At 36.3% G+C, this 21,470-nt stretch overlaps 1 protein-coding gene across 1 annotated transcript in view; it reads right to left on the bottom strand.

The window, feature by feature from the left end:
- Positions 1-21,470, bottom strand: part of LOC100548900 (otogelin-like) — a 36,866-nt gene that overhangs the window by 13,940 nt on the left and 1,456 nt on the right. Inside the window, exons 2-17 of the mRNA XM_010711107.2 lie at positions 20,578-20,689; positions 19,645-19,724; positions 15,066-18,583; positions 14,272-14,440; positions 13,228-13,364; positions 11,728-11,817; positions 11,196-11,379; positions 8,224-8,444; positions 7,255-7,393; positions 5,071-5,265; positions 4,022-4,234; positions 3,182-3,286; positions 2,776-2,886; positions 1,404-1,505; positions 856-954; positions 66-106 (exon numbers count right to left, since the gene is read on the bottom strand). Coding sequence (XP_010709409.1) covers positions 66-106; positions 856-954; positions 1,404-1,505; positions 2,776-2,886; positions 3,182-3,286; positions 4,022-4,234; positions 5,071-5,265; positions 7,255-7,393; positions 8,224-8,444; positions 11,196-11,379; positions 11,728-11,817; positions 13,228-13,364; positions 14,272-14,440; positions 15,066-18,583; positions 19,645-19,724; positions 20,578-20,689 — 5,516 coding nt within the window. The remainder of the gene's footprint in view (positions 1-65; positions 107-855; positions 955-1,403; positions 1,506-2,775; positions 2,887-3,181; positions 3,287-4,021; positions 4,235-5,070; positions 5,266-7,254; positions 7,394-8,223; positions 8,445-11,195; positions 11,380-11,727; positions 11,818-13,227; positions 13,365-14,271; positions 14,441-15,065; positions 18,584-19,644; positions 19,725-20,577; positions 20,690-21,470) is intronic.

Below are 21,470 nucleotides of genomic sequence, written 5' to 3'. Positions count from 1 at the left end.
AAAATACTGATTGATTCCATGAGAAAATTATAAAAGAATTCTGACAGGTAAGAAAGATTCCATACCAGTTTGCACTGAGGTTTGGGGATCGTTTCACATGAGCATTCTAAAACAAAACACAATTACAGAAACAATGGTTTAAAAAGCTATATGCCATTTCTTCTAAACAGAGCATCAGAGAAAACAGAAGCTCCACTTTTTTGAGTCATCACTGAAGAGGCTTTGCAGCTATTTGAAATACATAACTTGGGGAGTCCAGAATTATGTCTGGTTGCTGATCCATCATAAAAATGAATTCCAGTTTCTGCAAACACCTTTAGCCATTTAGAAAAAAATTGAATGCTTTATCATCTACAGTCTGTCTGAATATGTTGATAAAAACATGATCATTGTAGCCTCTTGCTCCCTTGCAGTGTTGAGAGTCCTCATAAACAATACAAAGCAATGGAGAATTGTGTCTAGGGCGTAATAAACAGTTGCACTGCCACCCTTGTAAACTGGCAAATTCCTGACCCATGAACACTTCACCCTTTTTTTTAAGCCATAAATAAATTACTAACTTTTAAGAAATTGCCAAGATGGGAAGTCACCCATTTTGGATGTACAAATTGTACAGTATGCTATCATCCTCATGAAGCAAGAAAAAAACAAACCAGGCAGATTCAAGCTCTTTACCATGAGATGATTTACAATCTCATCTGTTCATGAGTAAGTCACCCTTATAGAACTGGCTTGTATGCACATCACATCATCATTTGCTCATGTATTTAGTAAAGTTTTAGACTTAAATACAAGTTGCCAAAGCTCTTGTATTTTATTGTCTAAAGAAACTGAAATGAAAATTAGTCATTTTACCACATGTCCGAAAGGGGCAGCACTTCTCTGGGCTCCATACCTCCACCAAAGACATGCCTAGCATGCATTTGAATTCAGGACAACGATGTATTTCACAAACTAAAATTAAAGAAAAGAAAGTCCAGTAAAAACAAGGTTGTCATATTTTGATGAGTAGAAATATAAATCAAGAGATACTAAATGGCCTATTTAATTAATATCTTTAGAAAACATGTTACTTGAATAGACTGATGATTGAAATGTGATAGCCATCAGGTCATAGTAGTGTGAAGCACAGCTATCCTAAACGAATATTTAACACAGCCAAATAAATATTTAATAAAATTAGCCAACATAAAATATTTCCAGAAATTGGGGTAAGAAGTTTGTCTCCATGATATAGATATTCAGATTATGAAGTTTTAAAAGAGTAAACAGATGATTGCTTGCTCATATGCACAATGAAGCTGCATCTCTAATCCACCTTTTTTTTTTGGCAGTGAACATCCACACTACAGAAGTTACCATGTTCTCTATTACCTAAAATAACAAAATCAAGTCAAACTTACTACACTGGTAGGTAGGGCAACACCTTTCTGTAGTGTTGTCATTCACAATAAGAACTTCTCCTTCTTGACATTTGGGTATTTCATCAGAGCAAGCCCCACATGCTTAGAAAAAAAAAAAAACACAATTATTTAAATCTAAAACATAGGAAGAAATTTTATCACTGCCTAGGAAACACACGCCCATTAAGTTCCTCACAGACACATTAAAAAGAACAGATGTACTGTAAAGTTGTTCCTTCCATACAGAAGATGCTAATTTTCAGAGCAGCTTGCCTTTTCTTTGTAGTCTGCTTAAAAAAAATAATGAATATAGTAATTGTGTCAGATCATAATGTACAGGACTTTCTCTCCACACTTTTTGTTGTGAAAAATTTTCCTGGTTTTTCTCTCCAACCAAGACCTGTTTTCAGAAATGCTTCCTCTGCTAGAAATACAGTATCTTTGATCCTCAATTAAAGGCAATTACAAGTGATGCTGGTTTTATCCTCCCACTTAAACACGCAGCAAAATCACAGTCGATATATTCAGTGTAAATACCAGTTCAAAGATTCATTATATCAAAAAAAGAAACAGAAGGATGTTGCATGGATAGACAAAAAAGTCAAAGGTAGAACACTACTGTCACATGTTCAAAGTGCTTCCTGAATACTGTAAATGACAAAAGTGTATTTCAGACTTCACTTGTTCTCTTTTAAGGTTCAAACTTTGCACATGGAAATGCTAATCAAGATGAATCAGTCTGTGATTCACAGAAATCTATGTTCAAAAACAGAACCCATTCAAGAGAAACATATGGGATATATATTATAAACTTAATATCGTAACGAAAACAACTACTTGATAGCAAATTGAACTTCTAAATTGATACCGAAAGTGCAATTTTATTACTATATCAAGTTAGTAGGGACCAAATCCCAAGAAAACTGAACAAATCTGCATAATACTCCTATATAGGATATTTGCCATCAAGTTAAAATAGGCCATAGATGATACAACAGGATACAGAGAGCCATAGCATATATAACTTCAGTCTTTAGAGAAAACAATCAAACAACCACAGTGGCATACTATACTTGGTCAGTCTCTCTCAAAGGCCAAGATCAAAGGCAAATCATTCATTCATGTAATACACCATCAATCCTCTACTTGACCTAAAAATACTATTCAGCTACACAAAGCCACTCTATGACTCTTGATGGTAGTTGTCATTACCTATGTCCTATAAACTTAATACCCATTTCCTTAACCACTTTCAAGCTTTACTATGCTGGAAGAGCTCAAGAAAGTACGAGTAATCTTAACTGCTAAGTTTTAACAGCTATCACTGCATGCATGAAAACTCTTAGAGATTGAACCAGCCAGGATTCCATACCACATATATAGGATATGCAGCATGTACTCTCCACTCGAGCAGCAATAAGTGTTTGATCCTCTTGACAGCTTGGCATGTGCTCCATTGGTTCACATTTTGCTGGATCACATTCTGAAACAAGCACAACAGATTTATTTATGTGAAATACATCATTCCCGTTTTGTAATGCTACATCAGTAAGAAATCAGAGAGAACTGAAATACTATGGAACTCTCTATGACAGAGCGATGTACACATTCTTGCCTGATCCTGGAACACAGGACTCCATTATGTCTGCACCAACTGAGGCATATTCCAACCATGAGTTTTTAGATGAAAGAAAATTTTGTAAACTGACATTTTTAAAATGGTTTCTATTCTAAGTTCCTTTTTGCTTAAAAGTTGATCTTAGTTGACTGTCACCTACCGCAAACGTAGTTGGGACAACAGGATTCTTCATTGTAGTAAGTGACCAGTTTTTCCAAGCCATTACACTCTGGGATTAGGGGTTCACATAGGCTCTGATTACAAACTATTTCATAAAGGGAAAAAAAAAAAACAAACAAACAGAACATCTAAACTACTTTATGCATTTATAAATGGAGTAGTGGCAAGCAGTATTTGCAGTCTGATAACACATATCTCTGAGTAACCACAACAAATTAGCAAAAACCCCTCAGACTATGTTCAGAATTGTTGAGCCTCACTCTCTTGAGGCAAAATCAAACTACAGTTGAATTGTCTTGGAAATTCCACTTAAAAACTGCAATTCCAGTGAAAAATTCATGACAACTATATCAACCCAGACGGCAAAAAGAGCAAAACCCCTTGCAACTTGTTTTCAATATGAATTTTCTAACCTAAATATGAACAAAAGCTTTTATATCCTTTTTTACTGCTGAATTTGTAAAGCACATACAAAATCATCTGATCTTTTTTTTTTTTAGTCATTACTTACATCACTGATTTGTATTTGGATGTTAAAAGTGTATCACTAGACTGTACTGCTGAGATAAATATATGCATACCAAATAATCACAGAGCTATTTAATTCTTTTAAAATTTGTCCCCTCCTCCTACCTCTCTGATAAATCCCACTAGATTCTGAGTCAATGATATAAAGTTTTCACAGTTTTCTTCACAACTTACAAATTCAGATAATTACTATTCACTTCAAAAATAAGGTGAGTATTAGGACAACAAACCACAGGAAAGATTATCTATGTATTTCAGTGAGCATTAATCATAACCATTAAAGAATACTTACTACAGATCTTCTGAGGACAACATGTCTGATCATCAGGAACAAGCAAGACCACTTCTGCAAATCGCTGACAGTCAAAATTGTGGCTATCGGAACAGCTGTACTCCACTGGAATAACAGTCTCAGTGTCAACACATTTTTCCATGCAGCATCCACTCAAAGATGTTTTCCAGATGTCACCTACTGCATGAGGTGCTCCTGAGCTGTCTGTACAAGCTAGACAATGAGAACAACAGAAAACTGAAGTAATTCCTCTTTATTTCCAATTTTGATTACCATTTTCTTCCACAGCAGGTATGGGGAGCTTTTAGGATATCACACATTACACCACAAAAAAGTTAAAGAGGAGACAGTCTGAGACCAAGTTTGTGTGGGAACGCGAGGCAATCAATATCCTCTTGAGGATCAGGGCCTACACTTTGCTTTGTACCTCCCATGCAAAGCTAGGTACTTAAGATTCCAATTCAATCCTTTGTTTTTCAAGTTGTGATCTGAAAATAACTTGCTTTTGTATTTCACATATGACAAAGCTATTATTAATTACAGTGCTTTATGCAATTTTATTTGTAATAAATGGCATCTTTAAGATTAGTGTTAAGTATTTGTCCACAATATGGTGTCTCCAAGCAGAATTGTAAAGAGAATAAATATAAATGAACACAAAAAGAACAAAAGACATAAATGATTCAAATCATATAATTAACTGTTGCAAAGCTTTTGATTGCCACTTAATATCAATAGTTGGACTCCTTGGCAAAAGGCTAGGTGAAAAGGGGGCTAAGACTAACATACTTCCAATAATGGAGCACATAAGCAAAAGCAACCATTTTGAAGAGCATCTTTCAGCTCAGAAAAGTAAGCAAAATGCTGTGTCACAAGGACACTTAATACTTTCTCAACTGTAAAGCTAATATTTACTGAAACTCCTGAATCCTCAACTGAATAACATATGCAAAACCTTCACAACATCAGGCCAGGTATGAATTTATTAATTGTGAAGAATCTGACCTCAGCTTGTAGATAATAAAGAAGAAAATCACATCAAAACATACCACATTTTTCTTCAGGAATACAGACAGCATTGTGAGCTCGGTGAAGGATGGTCCCTCCAGCACAGACACAGCCTTCTGTCAACACCAAGCAGGTGTCTGAGTCCAAAGCAGCAACCTCGTTATTCTGACAACTCTCTGCAACCTCACAGGCAGCTATACATGCCTGATAGGAGAAGTTTTCAGAGCAGGCAAAGGCTAGAAAGGAAAGAAATCACTCATCTGAAGATGTAGTCACATGAGCATGTACTACCTAAAGGAAGACACTGTTGCCTCCTTGTCAGATTGTGAAGTTTGTCAACTCAGTAGGATCTGTTAACCTAAAACACTGATGCAGACCTTCTTCATGAATTCAAACATAGTAATATTTTGCAAGCACTTCTACTTCATTTTTCTTAGACTTTGATCTGCCTAAGATTGGTAATAAAGTGTTTTTAAACATTCAAAGTACTTTGCAGTGGCCAAAGAAAACAGTGATTGCTAAAGCACAAAGCCTAGTCTATTACTAAAAAAGGTAAATGTAAAGTCCAGTTCAGCATTGTTTTACACTGAATAATAAAAAATGGTATGAATTCATGATTATACTTAGCAGACATCCACATAAATTACTCTCATGGATGAGGTTTGTTATTTTAAAGTCATTCAACAGAATTAAATTTAACATTCATTATAATTTTAATGTAAATTCTTTGGAATCTAATGAGTATATGTCAGAATAACTTTTTGAGGATTTACTACGATACTTCATTGGTTCGAAGTAGTGTTTAAATGCCAGTTGTATACAAGCTACATAAATATGACGAAAAGAAAATGACTACAAATGCCAACAATATGGTTCTATGAACAGCCAATAGGATCCTTATCTTGTATGGATATGTAAGTCACCCAGTAACACAATCTGGAACAATGGTAAATGAGACAATGTTCAGTTCACACAGGCGACTACCTGCTCAATAGTAAAGAAGATTACAGTTTATATATTAAAGTGGAGGTCAATTCTGTTCCGTTCCCCCCTGCTATAAATGACAGTAATGCCCACAGGAAATACTTAGTACAGCCCTGTAAATAGAAAAGCTTGGGCTTTTGAAAATCAGTCCACAGCACATCGACGCACAGTAACCACAAAATCCAAATGTGACTTGATGGTTCTTCCTTTGTGGGCATGCACCACCAGAGGTCACTGTGGTATAAAAGTAAGAGTATGTGCTCCCTCACAGTGGGCGCAGTACTTAACTGTATATACAGATATATTTTGTAAGGTATCTTTTTAAAGTGGTGTTTGCTAGTAAAAACCAGAAAACCGAAGAGGTGAAGAGGCTGGACTGTTGTTGTTTTGTTTTTTTTTTTGTTTTGTTTTAAATCTGACCATTTTTAAGCTTTAGACTCTATGACTACTGGTTTAACTTGCAGCTTATTATGACACGTCCACATGAAGCCTGTATGCAGATATTCACCTGAAATCACTTTTAACAAGGCAGCTCTTATGATTTCTATGCACAATCAATTGTATGATCTGGTGATCACAGTTGACCAACAGGTCTTTCCCTTTCCGAGTACTGAAACTGCAGACCTCTCTGGGTTATCACTGCATACAACTTTTCCTAGGGAATCACTGACAACTACAGATTCCATTTGGCCTTTGGGAAATAGATTCTCACAGGATCCACAAGCTCTTAGGGTTTTACTCCCTACTTTCTGTTTAATCACAAAGGTTCCTGGTTACTACAGTACTTTCTCCAGTCAAGATGCAGCCTTCTGGAGCAGCATCAAGCAGACTCAAAGTGCCAGCTCAAAATACCAGTGAAGTTTCTGTGGCTTCCTCCTTTTCAAAATCAATTCTCTTGTGTTTTGACTTTATTAATGAATAGCGACTAGGAGAAATGAACACTGCATGGAAGAGGATTCAATTTCCACAATTAAATACATTACAAGCCAGAGATAGGCCACTGAGCAAGTCTCTTCAGCTTAACTTTTCCATCTGTGAAATGGGCATAATGAGCATGATTCCTTCTACATGCTACTTTGAATTATATGATAGAAGCTGCTGAATTTATCACCTCAATAATAACTTCCACAGTATCTGAGAACTCAGGGAGCACAGATAGTTTCAATTTACGCTAACTCTTATTACTAGGTTGGTTTTGTCTCAGCAAACACTAGAGGTACACATACATGCGGAATACTTACGGCAGTAATCGTTGCTCCTCCATTCTATACAGATATTAAATTTGTTGCACATTGCCACATAGGCAGCTAGTGAGACACATGGGTTTTGAATGTACTCAGTATCTTGAACCCAGATATCACAGAATATCTCAGGTGGAACCTAAAAAGGAAAAAAATGAAAAACATATTTTCATAGAGACTCTGGTACGCAGCAAAAAAGATTGAACTTTTTAAATATCAGCTACAAACAAAGTAAAAAGTTCTTGGCAGACAGTAAAAAAAAAGAGATCACTAGCCTTTATTGGTCTACAAAGAGAGTCTACTGGTATTTAAAAGTAAGGTTTCCTGAGCATGAATGCAAAAAAGTGAGACTGAACTTTATTCTTCCTTCCTCTATGCTTTTGTCTGCTTTTGGCGTCCTGTTCACCAAACTCAACAATATACAGAAGTTGAAGTGATACAAGTACTTGTGTGAACACAAATAAATATTTTCTTTTTACACTTTATTTTTTGCTGTAAGTTTGCTATAAAGGATCTGTTCTACCCTCTCATCACTCTAAGCTGGAGCTCCTACTCTCTACAGCCTTTGAGAATTCAGGCCCTTACATTATCTAATGTGATTTGGAATTGGTTAAATTACTGAATGTTTAAATAAGAGCGAAGTACTAAAATTACTTTATTTTACTTTGCTGTACATCCTGTTGGTCCAAGTGAATTTTCTGGGACTGATTTATAAATTAGATGCTATTACCAAAACTAATAGAGATTTATTAGGAATTCTGAAATCGTCAGCTGCTTACTGCAACTCTCCTACCAAGCTGCTGCTCTCTTAATTCTTTTTATCTTGCAACTGTAGATACAGAAAAGTATGTATCTCTTTCCACAGATGTGGTTACATGTAGTTCCACATTAATTAAATTATCAAGAACACAAAAGTATATCAGAACTGCATCTCTCCCAAAATGTAAGCTTCCAAAATAGTTAACATACATAAGGATGACAGCTGCTGAAGGTCTGGTTCAACACCAGTCTTAAGCACTCTGAGCAGTCCATGACTGAACAATTAGTTTCCTGATGCCTGTCTTCTCCAACATACTTTAATGTGTCTGGCACTTGCCAGCTGTCTATAAATGTTGATGGAGCATCACTTTTGCTTAACACTGTCATGTTGGGTAGCATCAGGTCATTTTCCAAGCTTCTATCACAAAAACCTATGTATGAACAGAAGAAAAAGCTGGTTAATGCTGCAAATGTTTATTCTGACGTACGTTTGAAATACCTCATTCAAAGAGTAAGCTCCTTTAGGAAACTTACAATAAGTAAGGAACTTTCAAAAGATGTACAGTCTCATAAAACACAACAGATGTGGAAAGTCTAGTAGGATCAACATACACAAACTGCAAATAAATGACACAAAGTGAAAGTGAAGATACATCTGTGAATTGCACATGCATGAAACAAGATCTTTCACATGTCAGAGAGGTTCAGAGATCCCAGCAATGGCACACAACCTTTACCACTCAGTTGCACGAGCACAAAAAATATACATGTTAAAAAAGAAATAAAAAGATAAAAGAAGGTTACAAAGCATAACCATGTATAGCAACAAATGAAAAATGTTATCAGAAAAGGCAATTCTCGTTAAATTCCAATTAAGATTGAGAATTTCAGTTCAAAAATTTAATACTCTCTTCTGCTTACACTTCTGGACAGTGTTGTGCATAAGAGCTAACTTAAAAGTGTAACTTTTGCCACTTCCAGCCTAACATTTATAATAGCAGCAAGAAGAAAGCAATCTTGTCTGTATTTGATTCACACAAGGCAGCATCACATTTTGGTTTTGTTTACATTAAGATAGTTGGCAATTTCAAAAGACTATGGAATGAAGCAAGAATCCTAACACAGAGAGAGTGATTTGGTCAACACGGAACATCCACGTATTACAAGAGTATCTTGCTGATACTTTATCTTTGAGAGCCAATAGTTACACAAAAACTGAATAACAGATCAGTCTCCCATTCTTTATTCCTCATCCCAATTGCTCATAATTTTGTAATTGACTTCTGGAAAGCATTCTTCTGATATTTCTGCAGACTTTCATGGCAATTCTAAGGATATCTTTTCAATAATTATGGGTCTGCTTGAGCATTTTGCATTACGAGCAAGCCACTGACAATCAAGGAGAATAGTAATCATTCTGAGAGTAAAATAGCCTTTGGAGCTGTAAATATTAATCAACCAAAAATGTTTCTGCTGGAATGTTTTGAAGTTGTGAGCTTATACAGCACAAAGAGGAATTACTTGGCTTAAAGGGATTACTACCATGTGTGACTTATCTTTTTCCACCTTTCTTGTACACTGACAAGATTTAACACAGCAAAACTAAATTTTGCATTTGGCTTGGCTGGATCTGGCTGCACCTACATCACTGACACACTTGCACTCTGTTCCACCAGTGTTACTACAGAGAAATCTCTTGGTCCCTTGTGACATCCCCCATCTCCCACACCAGCTCTTCACCAATTGCCATCTTTGCCTGATCCAGTCACTATAAAATACACTGCTGTCAGAAAAAGACTCTTCCAAGTGATTCTTGATACTACAAAACTGTAATGGTGCCTTCATTTCTACGAAGCTGAGAAACTGGGATATATGAATACTGCAGCCTAAAGACATTCTGAGAAAACTCAAATACAAGAAGCAGAGTAACACAGCAAGCACGGGAGCTTCAGATAGATTAATTTACCCTGAAAAGGTGCAGAGCAACCACCTCACTTAAAGCAGGTTCTGGTGAGTCCCAGTGGACAGCACTGCGCAGATTTAAGCAGAGAATCCTAATTAGAGATGAATACTAGAAAAATACAGCACATTCTCCAAAGAAGCCAGAGAGGTATGCTGTTACCTTGTTAATGGGCCACATATACCAGGAATGTAATGTCTCTAATTCTCCCTATTACAATAATCAAATACGTAAAGGCAAAACAGACTTTGAAGAATAGCTTGAATCAGACGTACTGAAAAATATGATCTTTACATTCTTGTTTCTGTTTGATCTAATTACAATAACAGCCACATAGAATAAGAATGATGTTAAAAAAGACAGAAGCAATTACAGATAATAATCCAATTTCAAAATGGCAATAAATTTAAGCTCTCTTCCTTTACAAGAAGCACATTACTGTCTGCAGGACTTGGAACTCAACCAAGCTATCACTGGTATTTGATATTGAGCTACAGGCATTTGCCCTTTCTGAAACTGGCAAGATTTCCACTGTAATTATGAACTCTGTAACCTTGTTTTCCAGCTACAAATTACAGCAGATAAATTTACAGATTCAGGTGTCACAGTAAAGATTTAGAACAACAGAAAAACATGCTTACAAAAGCTACTGCTCTGTTAAATTATTCAAGTTCAAAAAAGTTAAAAGAGAAAGTAACTATACAAGATGATTCACCAGACTTGAGACAGTGCAGTATTAGGGTTATTTAACCCATTACAATTACAAAAATTCCTTCTAAACTATTTCTTCTAACAGATAAACTAAAATAGCTTATCTCAAGTTAACAGTTCCTGTGAATTCTGACCTTTAGATACTGAAAATAGCACATATCACTTCCTATCAGATGGATAGCAAACACTAAATCTTTAAATGACCTTATTTGACATTATAGATTTATGCTTGACTTATTTGGGTTTGGTTACAGCAATCATGCTTGTGATTCAAACAGGCTACATTTAAAGGCAGAACTGTCATTAAAAAGTGATTACACTGACAGGTATCAAGCTTTAATGTCAACAACTACCAAAATTATGAATCATTTCATGTTAATAGTACCTAAAAAATTTGCAGTAATCTACAATAACTCTTTTAAGCAATATCCAGCAAAAGATACAGTTAGGAAAATGTGCCTTCCTAGAAAAGCATCTGAATGTCTTTAATTTTGCAGTTTTCCATACTTACCACATAGTCCCAAAGCTTTTGGTTCTCTAGTAGTATTAAACTCTATAATCATCACACCCGTGTTGTGAAACCACTGAATTTTGATTTTTGTTGGGGTCTCAACTGCATACATGAAGCCTGAATCCTCTACTTTGTATCCATATTTTCTAACAGTAGGCCAAGCAAATCTTGAATTTACTGTTATCTAAAACACACATGGAGAAGATTTTAAATGTCAGGCACCAAATGCTGCAGAAGAACTATGGCTGGATTTTCAACAGCGTAGGAATATAACTCATAACTAATTTCAAAAGAAGTCAGGCTCATCTCCATTTAAATACCTTGCTTTGTGACTTACCTCATTAACTGTCCTTTTATCATAATTTGACTCTGAATTTACCAGCAGTTTTAAACTCCAAAGTAGTAACAATTAAATATATTTCCTGTCATGCCCTATTCTGATCTTCAGTACACACACGAGAAGGCAGCTGATGATTACAGAAGTAAGATGCTATCTACATTGCAGAGGAAAATAAAGCCTCAAAATACTCACTTTTCTACTTAAACGATTGATAATAATTTGGTTTGATACATAGGTTAAATTCAACATTGCCAGGCACAAGGAAGTGGAATTTGAATTATTCTGTGGAGAAAGCAAAAATTTATTAACCATAGTTGTAACATATAAAAATGTATACATTAGCTGTCTAATATTTTTAGATACTGAGACATTGAGGATCGTTTGCACATATTTTGAAAAGAGGGAAGTTGCTGATTACTGTACTTTCAAGTCCAGTCTATGAGGTTAACAGATAGCATTCTTGCAAAATATACAAACATAATATTATTGCATTCATGAACTGCGTTGTATCACCTCTTATTTCTTTCATTTTGGAAAAGAAAAGATACAGGAGAATATCTGTTTGGACAGTGAAAAATAAGAACTACATAGCCAAAGTGAGCAGAAATGGGACAAGGACTGGTGAATTTATATGACAAATGAATCTTAAAGAAGAAATGAATCAGAAATACCTGCACATGTTGAGATTCAAGGTTCCAAACAAAGGATGAAATAGTATTTAATACTATTGGAAAACAAAAATTCTGAAAGTCGGAAACAGATCTGCTTTCTCCTTTCAATCATACTGAGCTTCTGAAATTAACTTTCATAAGATACTATTCATGACCAACTTTTGAGATGAACATCTACATGGACATCAGAATCACCTAGCTTTCATAGAAGAAACTGAAGTTAAAAAGAATTATGTAAATGCTCGTGAGCAATTAACTCTTCACAACATAAAGCCAACCTCTATACTATCCATCAGGATAGGATATTCTGTAATTGCTTCCCGTACTGTTTTTCTTTCCTCTCTGAAATAGCAAATACTTGTGTCTGTCTGAAACCTGTAATGTGCAAGGTAGTCTAATTTAGTATAACAATACTACATTCTTTTAGGGCTCTCAAAATTGGTCATTCCAGTAAATTTTCCATATGAAAATATGGAAAAGTGGTGCATTTATATACTGTACTGGCCTTGAAACCAATTTAGTGCTGAATGAATACAGGGGATTCTGGTGTGTGAATCCTCACTCTGCAAGGTATAGCTTGATGAAATGCAAAGAGAGTGAATGCTGCTTTGGAAAGTTCTTTCTAGTGCTGTATATATCCTCTTTAGTGCAGTAAAGTTGAGTAAACCTAGATACACAAAAAAATAGCACTCTACATCAATACTTTTTACATTTGGTACTCACAAAAGTGACTAATAAACATCATCCACTTACTCTCTCACAACATTGTCTATTCTACACATAAAATAAGGTAATATGAATCTGCCTCCTACCTTTCAGCTGCTTCTGAAAAAACTCTACCCAACTCTTAAATGCTGAAAAGTGCAAGTATAATTCACAGACATTGCAAAGGAGTGAATAATTTATCACAATTACATACTAGTAGTTTTATTGAAAAGGATGCACATTAGAGGAATCATTCCCAAGATGCATCTTATTAACAATACTCAACATCCTTTGTTAGTTGATAAATGATAATTACCGTTCTACAATCAAGGACATGGATGGCTATAGTTTCATCTTGAGTTTGACTAACAATGTATGATGCTTCTTTGAATAAAGCCAAACGATTTCCATCATATGTTACAACACTCAGATCAGAAAAAATTGTGCAACGACCTAAAAAATAAATAAATAAATAAAATGCTCACTTATTTTAGAGTTTCTGTAAATGTAACAAAATATGAAGATATAGCAATGAACTAACTAAGACCAACTTCTTTGCTGTACAGTTTCAGATATTTAGCACATTTTCACATGTATTTTATTACTATTGCATCCCTGTAAATGGACAGCATAGTCAAATTCTACATAGTCCAAGGGACAATCCACAGTGCTCTGCTATTCATACAATTTTTAGCAGCATAAATTTATAACTTTCACAAACCCTAAACCAGCAAAAACACAGATGACAGTGAACCATGCCAGATCTTTAGTTTCTCTCCAGTCTTGTTCATAAGGAGGGAGATCTTGTTTCAAGTTCTCTTCTTTCCAGTCATACTGGTCTGTTTTAGAGACTGGAGTTGAAAAGTGGAAATTTACATTGCTCATCTCTCCACGACTATTTTGCCATTATGGACTAAATTTAATTTTCTTTGAGGTTAGGATTCATCCTGCCTAATTCTGCATAATTGGTAGGAGTGACTATAGTACAGCTATGCTGCTAGAGTCCATGAATTGTTAACAATTAACTTCTCACCCTGAAGTAAATACAAGATATCCCATAAAATCCACTGTCTATATCCACTGTATCTCATCTGATTAAACAGAAGACAGGTCTAAGTCAGACCTAAACAAGTCTGCTGATGTTACCAGAAGCTAGTTAAGATATTTATCCTACACTAAAGGAGCATTCTCATTTCACTTAACTAGATGCAGAACTAGAATTATAAATTTAATTAAACAACAATCTGTACAATATAGATCTTTCTTTTCTTCACCATGGTTATAGGAGCTTTACCTTCTTAAACATATATTAAATTGTTACTCAAATTCACTTCAAAAGAACCAAATAATTAAAACTTACATGCACATTCCCACTTTGGACAGCATTTGTCCCCATTTATCTGAACAGCGTATCCTAAAATTCCACAGCTAGGTTGAGTTGCATTGTATGGGCAGTTCTGCGACTTATTAACTTGAATCAGTTGTCCATCCAAGCAAATGTATTTTATGCACTCATTCTCTGTGAGTGGCTAAGACATATTTAAAAGACACAAGTAATATCACAATAATACAATAGTATTACAATACAATACACAATACAATAACACAATAGTATTTGCTCATAAAAGAGGCTCACATCCTTCAGGCACCAAATACTTATAAATCCTCATGACAACAATGGTGGAAGATTTAAGCAAAGAGAATCATTGAAAATCTGACCGTTCTGAGGATAGTTTAAAATTCTGTCCTGCTGTAAAGTACAGAACATTTTTGTTTGTTTACTTTTAATTAAAAGAATTTGAGAAGAAAGTAACATGGATGTATGGACAGGAAGGCTACATGATATACAAAGTACGTGAACTACATGAAGCATTGCATTTTACCAAAACAATCCCAAACATTCCTGTAACAGTCACACTCAGAAAACCGAGGTTCAAAACACAGTGAATTGTAACCCTTATGAAAATCATCATGCACAATTAAAGTTGTTCAGACTTACAGATACAACTGTAAAAATAACAAATAGCCCTCCTTAATGCAAACATTTAAATCGTGAGGATCAAAGTATGCCTCACACATGATGGTTTTATCAGCATATAAAAGTAACCTGGATTTATTCAAAACCAAATGCAATAATGTTATAACGTTACTCACTGTACAGGTTTGGAGAGCTGCTGTTTCTGTAGGCAGCACTGAAGCTGGCTGCATGACTCCTGGCATGGCTTCAGCTGTCGCCAATCCATCAGCAATTGTTGTAGGCAAACCATAAAGTGGTTTGGTAGATAAATAGGCAAAGGAGGAAACTGATGGAGCTGTAGTATCATTTGGGTAGTCAGATATCATTAAGAGCAAACTCTCTGAAGGTGTTTGTACTTCAGATGTTATTCCATGCTTGGAAGTTTGAGTGGCCAATGATGCAGCAGCTACAGAAGAAAAAGGTTTTGTTTCAGAGGATGAATGTATGGTGAATGGTATCAATACACTTACATTAGAAGGAGCTGCAGTTGTGTTTGTGAAATATGGAGAATAAAATTTCTGAGGTATTTCTGAGGTAATGGCAACATCTTGAGCGTGGACAGGTTGGACATCCAGCTCTTCTGATTTTTCCGTATCAGGGAACATAAGTTCTTTTGATTTTGAAGAAACAGAAAAATAGGTGGGTTTCACCGAGGTTGTGGTGGATTTTGTTACAGTTTCTGTTTTGTCAGATGTTGCTGATGGAGCAGTAATGCTTTGCCCTGTACCTCTTATTGTTGAAGAGCCTGAAGCTACGTGTGATGAATGGGCAGTAGCTGGAATCACTGTAGTTGCTAGAAAAGTGGAACTGTAGGCAGCGGTTGAAAGTGTGACTTGCTTTGGCAACACAACAGTTTTCTCTGTAGTAGTTTTAACCATTGACGTGGATACTGTTGAAATCGCAGGTGTTAAAAAGGCACCTACGGATGACTCACTTTCCATCACGATGGGAATTTCTGTTGTTTCAGGTAATAAAACAGATGAAGTTGTAGTTGTTTTAGGAGCTTCACTTGAAACAAGTGATTCAGTAACTGCGACCTGCCATGTGGATTTTAGACCATGGTCCGTGGAAATAGAAGGAAAGGCATCTTTTTCAATGGTTGCTGAAGAGGAGGAAGTTGCAAGTAATTCTGGTGAGGAAGGAAGAATACTGGTTCCAAAAATAATGTCAGCTGTTTTTCTAGCTGGGACTGTAGACTGCAAAACAGTAGTTCTTGGTACATATGGCTGTGTAACTGAATCAGTTAAAATTAACTCTTTTTCAGTTGGTAAAATAACTCGTGTAGGGTCCAATGAGATAGATAATACATTTGGATGAATACCTTTAGGTAGTGAGGTAGTTAAGAAGGATGAGAAAGTTGATTCTACTGTAGCTTCAGTTGTGCTTAATAGAATTCGTGGCTGATCAGTGGATTTTGTTAAAGTTGATTCAGGATGCTGGTAAATTGAGATACTGCTTTTACTTGTCAAGGAAGGCTTAGATGTCTGATGAGCAAGTTCCATTGCCATCGTAGTAGGAAGATGTGGTACAGTCGCAGCCTTTGTGGTCTGTGCTGGAACTTTATCTCCTGTTGATGGAACAAAAGATGTCTGAGCTGTAGCAGTAGCAGGTTTTACCACAACCGTTACACTTTCAACTGTAGACTGTGATGCAGTAGGAGCTACTTTAGTTTCTAGTACTGGATATTTTGGTGTGGTTGTCACTCTCAGTAAGGTTTGTGATAAAGAAGGTGAAGAAACTGATTGGTCTTCTAGATGCTGAGAGGTAGAGAAAGTGTGAGAAGACTTTGTTACTGGAAGTACAGCATGGGATGTATGCACAGGACTGAGAGCTGTCACTGATGCTTCTTTTTCATATATGGACAGTGAAGGAAGAGAAATATTTGAAGAGATTAGAGAGCTTGATGGTGAAGAAGGAAAAACAGGTGTCTTTGTAGTGGAGATGCTAGTAATTCTTTCCTCTTCTGATTCATCAGGCTGTGCTGGTAACAATGTTGTTTCAGACGCACTAAGGAGAGTATGTGGAGATCCAGTGAAGGACATTGTTTGAGCTGATTCTCTTTTTGTAGATATGGAAGGAACTGTAGCAGTTTCTTTTGATGAGATAAAGGTTTTAATTGCTGATGTGGCAATGCTACCTGAATACACTGAAGTGCTTTTCTTCACCGTACTTAAAACCAGAGGTGACTTGTAATCGGTAAATGTTTTTCCAGTTGATTTTGCTTCTAATTCAAAAGGTGATGTTATTTCAGAAGTTACCTTAACAAACGAAGGTGGCATTCTGGTAGTCTCAGGCAAGACAGGGTATTTAGTGTATAACATAGTCAAGAACTCCGTTGAATTTAGAACTGTGTATGATGGATATGCTGTAGTTGACACAGTTTTAAATGTTTTTTTTAATTCAGTCAAAGCTGGAGAAGCAGGAGTAGGAACTGACCCTGAAGGCCTTCCTGTAGAAAGACTGATGGGTTTTCCAACTGTAGAACTATGATGCAGTGAATATGGAAGGAAATGGGAGCTAGATGTATGCTGCACATGAGGTGTTACTTCAGGAGTTTCTTTTTCTTGAGTTGTAAAAGGTAACAAAGTTGTTTGCAGAGTTGTTGTCTTTGGACCTAGAGTTGTAGTGAAAGGTATCCCCACAGCATCTGTCAGGTGGTGAACCTTTTCAATGGGAAGTTCTGTAATTGCCTTTCCTAATGATGAAGGCAGCATGGATGCTGGTGAAAGTATAGTCTTAGTGCTTTGTTCAGTTAAAGCAACTGCTGTTTTTTTCACTTCTGAAGACACTGGTTTTAGCAAAGACAAAGTAGTGATCACAGGAGAAAATGATGTTACTGTAACATTAGGTATTGTGGTAGAAGACTGGCCTATGCTTGTTTTTGTCATTTCTGAAGTTGATGTTAAGTTTGCTGATGATGTATATGAACGTACACCCAGAGGTGATAATGTGGAATCCTTGGGCTGATACACAGTAGTTTTTTCTGTTCTTGATTCAGATGAAGAGGGTGTAAATGTTGCAAGTCCTTCTAGTTTTACTTGTGCTTCCTGTGTGGGAAGTGCCACTGTGGCTATTTCTGATATTTCCACTACTTTAGTTTTGACTGGCAATTCTGTTGTTTTAAATGTAATTGGTGTCCCAGTAAAAGTAGAAACTGGTTGGCCTTCTAATTGTGGGCTTCTAGACACTGCATGTGGAGCAGTTACTATCAGAGGTTCTGTAGGCCTCAGAAGCTTAGTGGAACCACTGCTGATCATCTGTATTTTTGTGGAGGTTTCTGAAGTGACAGGAGATGGAAACAGAGAAACATCAACAAGAGAAGACAAGCTTACATTAGATTTTGCTGTCTCAGGCACTGTTGTAGTTATCTTCTCAGCTGGTGTCATTTCTCTTGGCTGTGAAGAAACATATGATGATAAAGTTATGGCTAGAAGTGTTGTATTAGATGCGATAGCTGAAAATTTAGCTTTCTCTGTAGTTGCAGGGAGTTTCAACTTTGAAGCAAGTGTTGTTTTCATGTCCGTTGTTGCACGTAAGGGAAATGAAGTTACCACTTCACCGATGGCTGCCAAAGTTGTACTAAATGTTAAGTGGGAAACTGCTGGTGTTTGAATGCTGGCAGGCAGAGGTGAAGTACCATCTGCAGGTTCAATGCCTGGAATCAGACAAATAAATGGTAGTCTGACATTCATAGCTAAATTACAGACAAAGCTAGTGAAGCTAGAAAGATTATATAACAATTCATTATATAACTTGATCTTTTCAACTACCTTTAAGCTTCTAAAATTGGTTGATGCTCAGCTGAACATGATCCAGTAGTGCACCCAGGTGCCAAGGACAATGGCATCCTGGCTTGTATCAGAAATAGTGTTGCCAGCAGGAACAAGGAAGTAATTGTCCCTCTGTACTCAGCTCTGGTGAGGCCACACCTTGAGTACTGTGTTCAGTTTTGGGCCCCCAACTCCAGGAAAGACATTGAGGCCCTGGAGTGTGTCCAGAGAAGGGCACTGAAACTGGTGAGGGGTCTGGTGCACAAGTCTTATAAGGGAGCAGCTGAGGAAGCTGGGACTGTTTAGTCTGGAGAAGAGGAAGCTCACGGGAGACCTTACTGCTCTCTATAACTACCTGAAGGGAAGTTGTAGTGAGCTGAGGGTCAGACTCTTCTCTAGTAATTACTAGAGAAGGACTAGAGGGAATGGCCTCAAGTTGTGCCAGGGGAAATTCAGACTAGACATTAGGAAATACTGCTTTCCCCAAAGAGTGGTCAGGTGCTGGAATGGGCTGCCCAGAGAGGTGGTGAAGTCACTGACCCCAGAGGTATCCAAGTAATATTTAGACATCATGTTGAGGGATGTGGTTTAGAGAGAACTACTGGTGATAGGTGGGTGATTGGACTCAATCTTGTTTTTAAACCTTGATGATTCTTAGAAAATTCAGTGCTGAACTCAAAAGTAAATTTCAGTAAGTTGCTTCACATTTCCTGTTACTGAAATGTTTTATGAAGAGTATCTTCCTTATTGTAAAAATGTTAGATTTGTGAAAAGTTAAACTATTTTAATTAAATTGCATGTTCAATGAAATCTTAAGATTTGCAATGACTAAGGTCAGAGTTATACCAATTTAAGCACCGCTATTTAAAAGTTTGACTAAAATATCACCTCAGGCATTAACAAGCTAAATATATCATGCATAATATACACAATTTTTCAAACGTACAGTCTTCAAAATACACGCATCTTTGAGTGACTTCATCCAACAACATATTGAGAGGACATGCCGGGATGCAGCCTTCCACTCTAAAAGAAAAATATCATTTAGAGGTGAACACTATCTTCTTGATCAAGTAATTAAATTTCAGGCAAACACTATTTGTACTATCTTTTTTAGCAGACATCCTCACTTCTCTCATCACTTCAGTGTTCTCCTTCAAAATGTCATTGATACGGCATACATTCTCACAGATCAAAGCTAAAGCAGGAACTTGGCAATTAGCCTGTGAAATGAAAGTTCACATTGTAAACACTATTACTTAAAAAAATGCCAAACTTTTTTTGCAAACCAAAGTCCAAATGTCACTTTTACAAGACTTAGTACAAGTTTCAATCCTGCTGAAAAGCACAGTGCACAAAGGGAAAAGGCAGAGATGTGGCTGTTGCAACACTATAGTTGAGCATGGCGAGACAATTGAACAGGTTGCCCAGAATAGCTGTGGATTTTCCATTCCTTGAAGCGTTCGAGGCCAGTGAGTGGGGCTTTAGGCAACCTGATTTAGTTGGAAGTATCCCTTTCTATGGTAGGAAAGTTGAATCTAGATTATTTTTATAGTCCCTTCCAATCTAAAACATTTCGTGATTCTACGCCAACAAAAACAGGGGCACAACTATCTGAAACAAACATCACTTTTTTTTTTTTTTTAACATCAGTGCACTCTCCAGTTTCAAAGTTACAAATACTTATTACAGACTCTGACAATACTTAATAGTGGTGGCATTTAGAAACTTCACTTTCATGTAGCTGCTACAGCAGTTTCAATTCTCTCCTCATTTCCTCATCTTCCAAATTAACAGTCTTCTGTACTGAGCCTATGTTTGGTTACTCACACGCCTATTATTATGCAAATTACAAAGTTTTACATTTACAAAGTCTTACTTTGGTACTGTCTGACAGTTTTTTCCCAAAGGATCCCTGCAGGTTTTGAAACATGGGCTTGCACAGGCATCATAACGCCATTCACATGCAGAACGTGACAGAAATTGTACATCTGAAAAAGTAACCAAAATCTGTTAATCTCATTTATTTCTAGAAACATACACACATCTCACTAAGAAAGATAGCTCAAGTTCACTGCAGCTCTAGGACACTCAGTGTTTCTACCAGCATTCTTTACACAAAATTAATAGTAGGATTTTTCAAACTGTGAAGCTCTTCTTAAAATGAAAAAGTTTTACACACAGTACAAAGTACTCTGCAACCTGTTTTGCTCTTAGCAGAGATAAAACATGCCACTGAGTTTTCCCACATTTACTGTATATTACAATCACTTGAAAATAAAGCCAGGTAAGTCTGCGCTGCTTTCTTATGTTTTAAAAACCATGTCAACAATGAATCTGTATTTTGGGTTATTCAAACAAGATGAAAAATTAAGATACAGATTCTGAACAACTACTGCTATTACAATCAAAATTAAAAGCACCAGTACCACACCAATGCACTAACACTGTGTATCATAAAAGTGGTTTGCCTGCGTATAAAATCAGGTGATAAAAGATGCATAACTTGTATGATGGAACTGCATTTTAAAAAATCAAACAAAAAACCAAATAATCTGATATGAGGCCAATTTAGGCTCTTTACCACAATGTCTCTTAACAGTTTATCTTTTCAGAAGCAGTATAACATAGAATTTCAGACTCAAAATGACTTGAGGTTTGAATCGTTTTCTTGAAATGCCTAACCGCTCCTAACAAGCCAAAGCAACTCAGACATGATCACATACAAAGACTTGAAAAAATGAAAACATTTCTCCAAACTAAATACTTCAA

This window comes from Meleagris gallopavo, chromosome 5 (assembly GCF_000146605.3).
Source record: "Meleagris gallopavo isolate NT-WF06-2002-E0010 breed Aviagen turkey brand Nicholas breeding stock chromosome 5, Turkey_5.1, whole genome shotgun sequence".
Lineage (NCBI taxonomy): Eukaryota > Metazoa > Chordata > Aves > Galliformes > Phasianidae > Meleagris > Meleagris gallopavo.
Note: the sequence above shows the minus strand (reverse complement) of the source record. Positions and strands in the feature narration are given on the sequence as shown.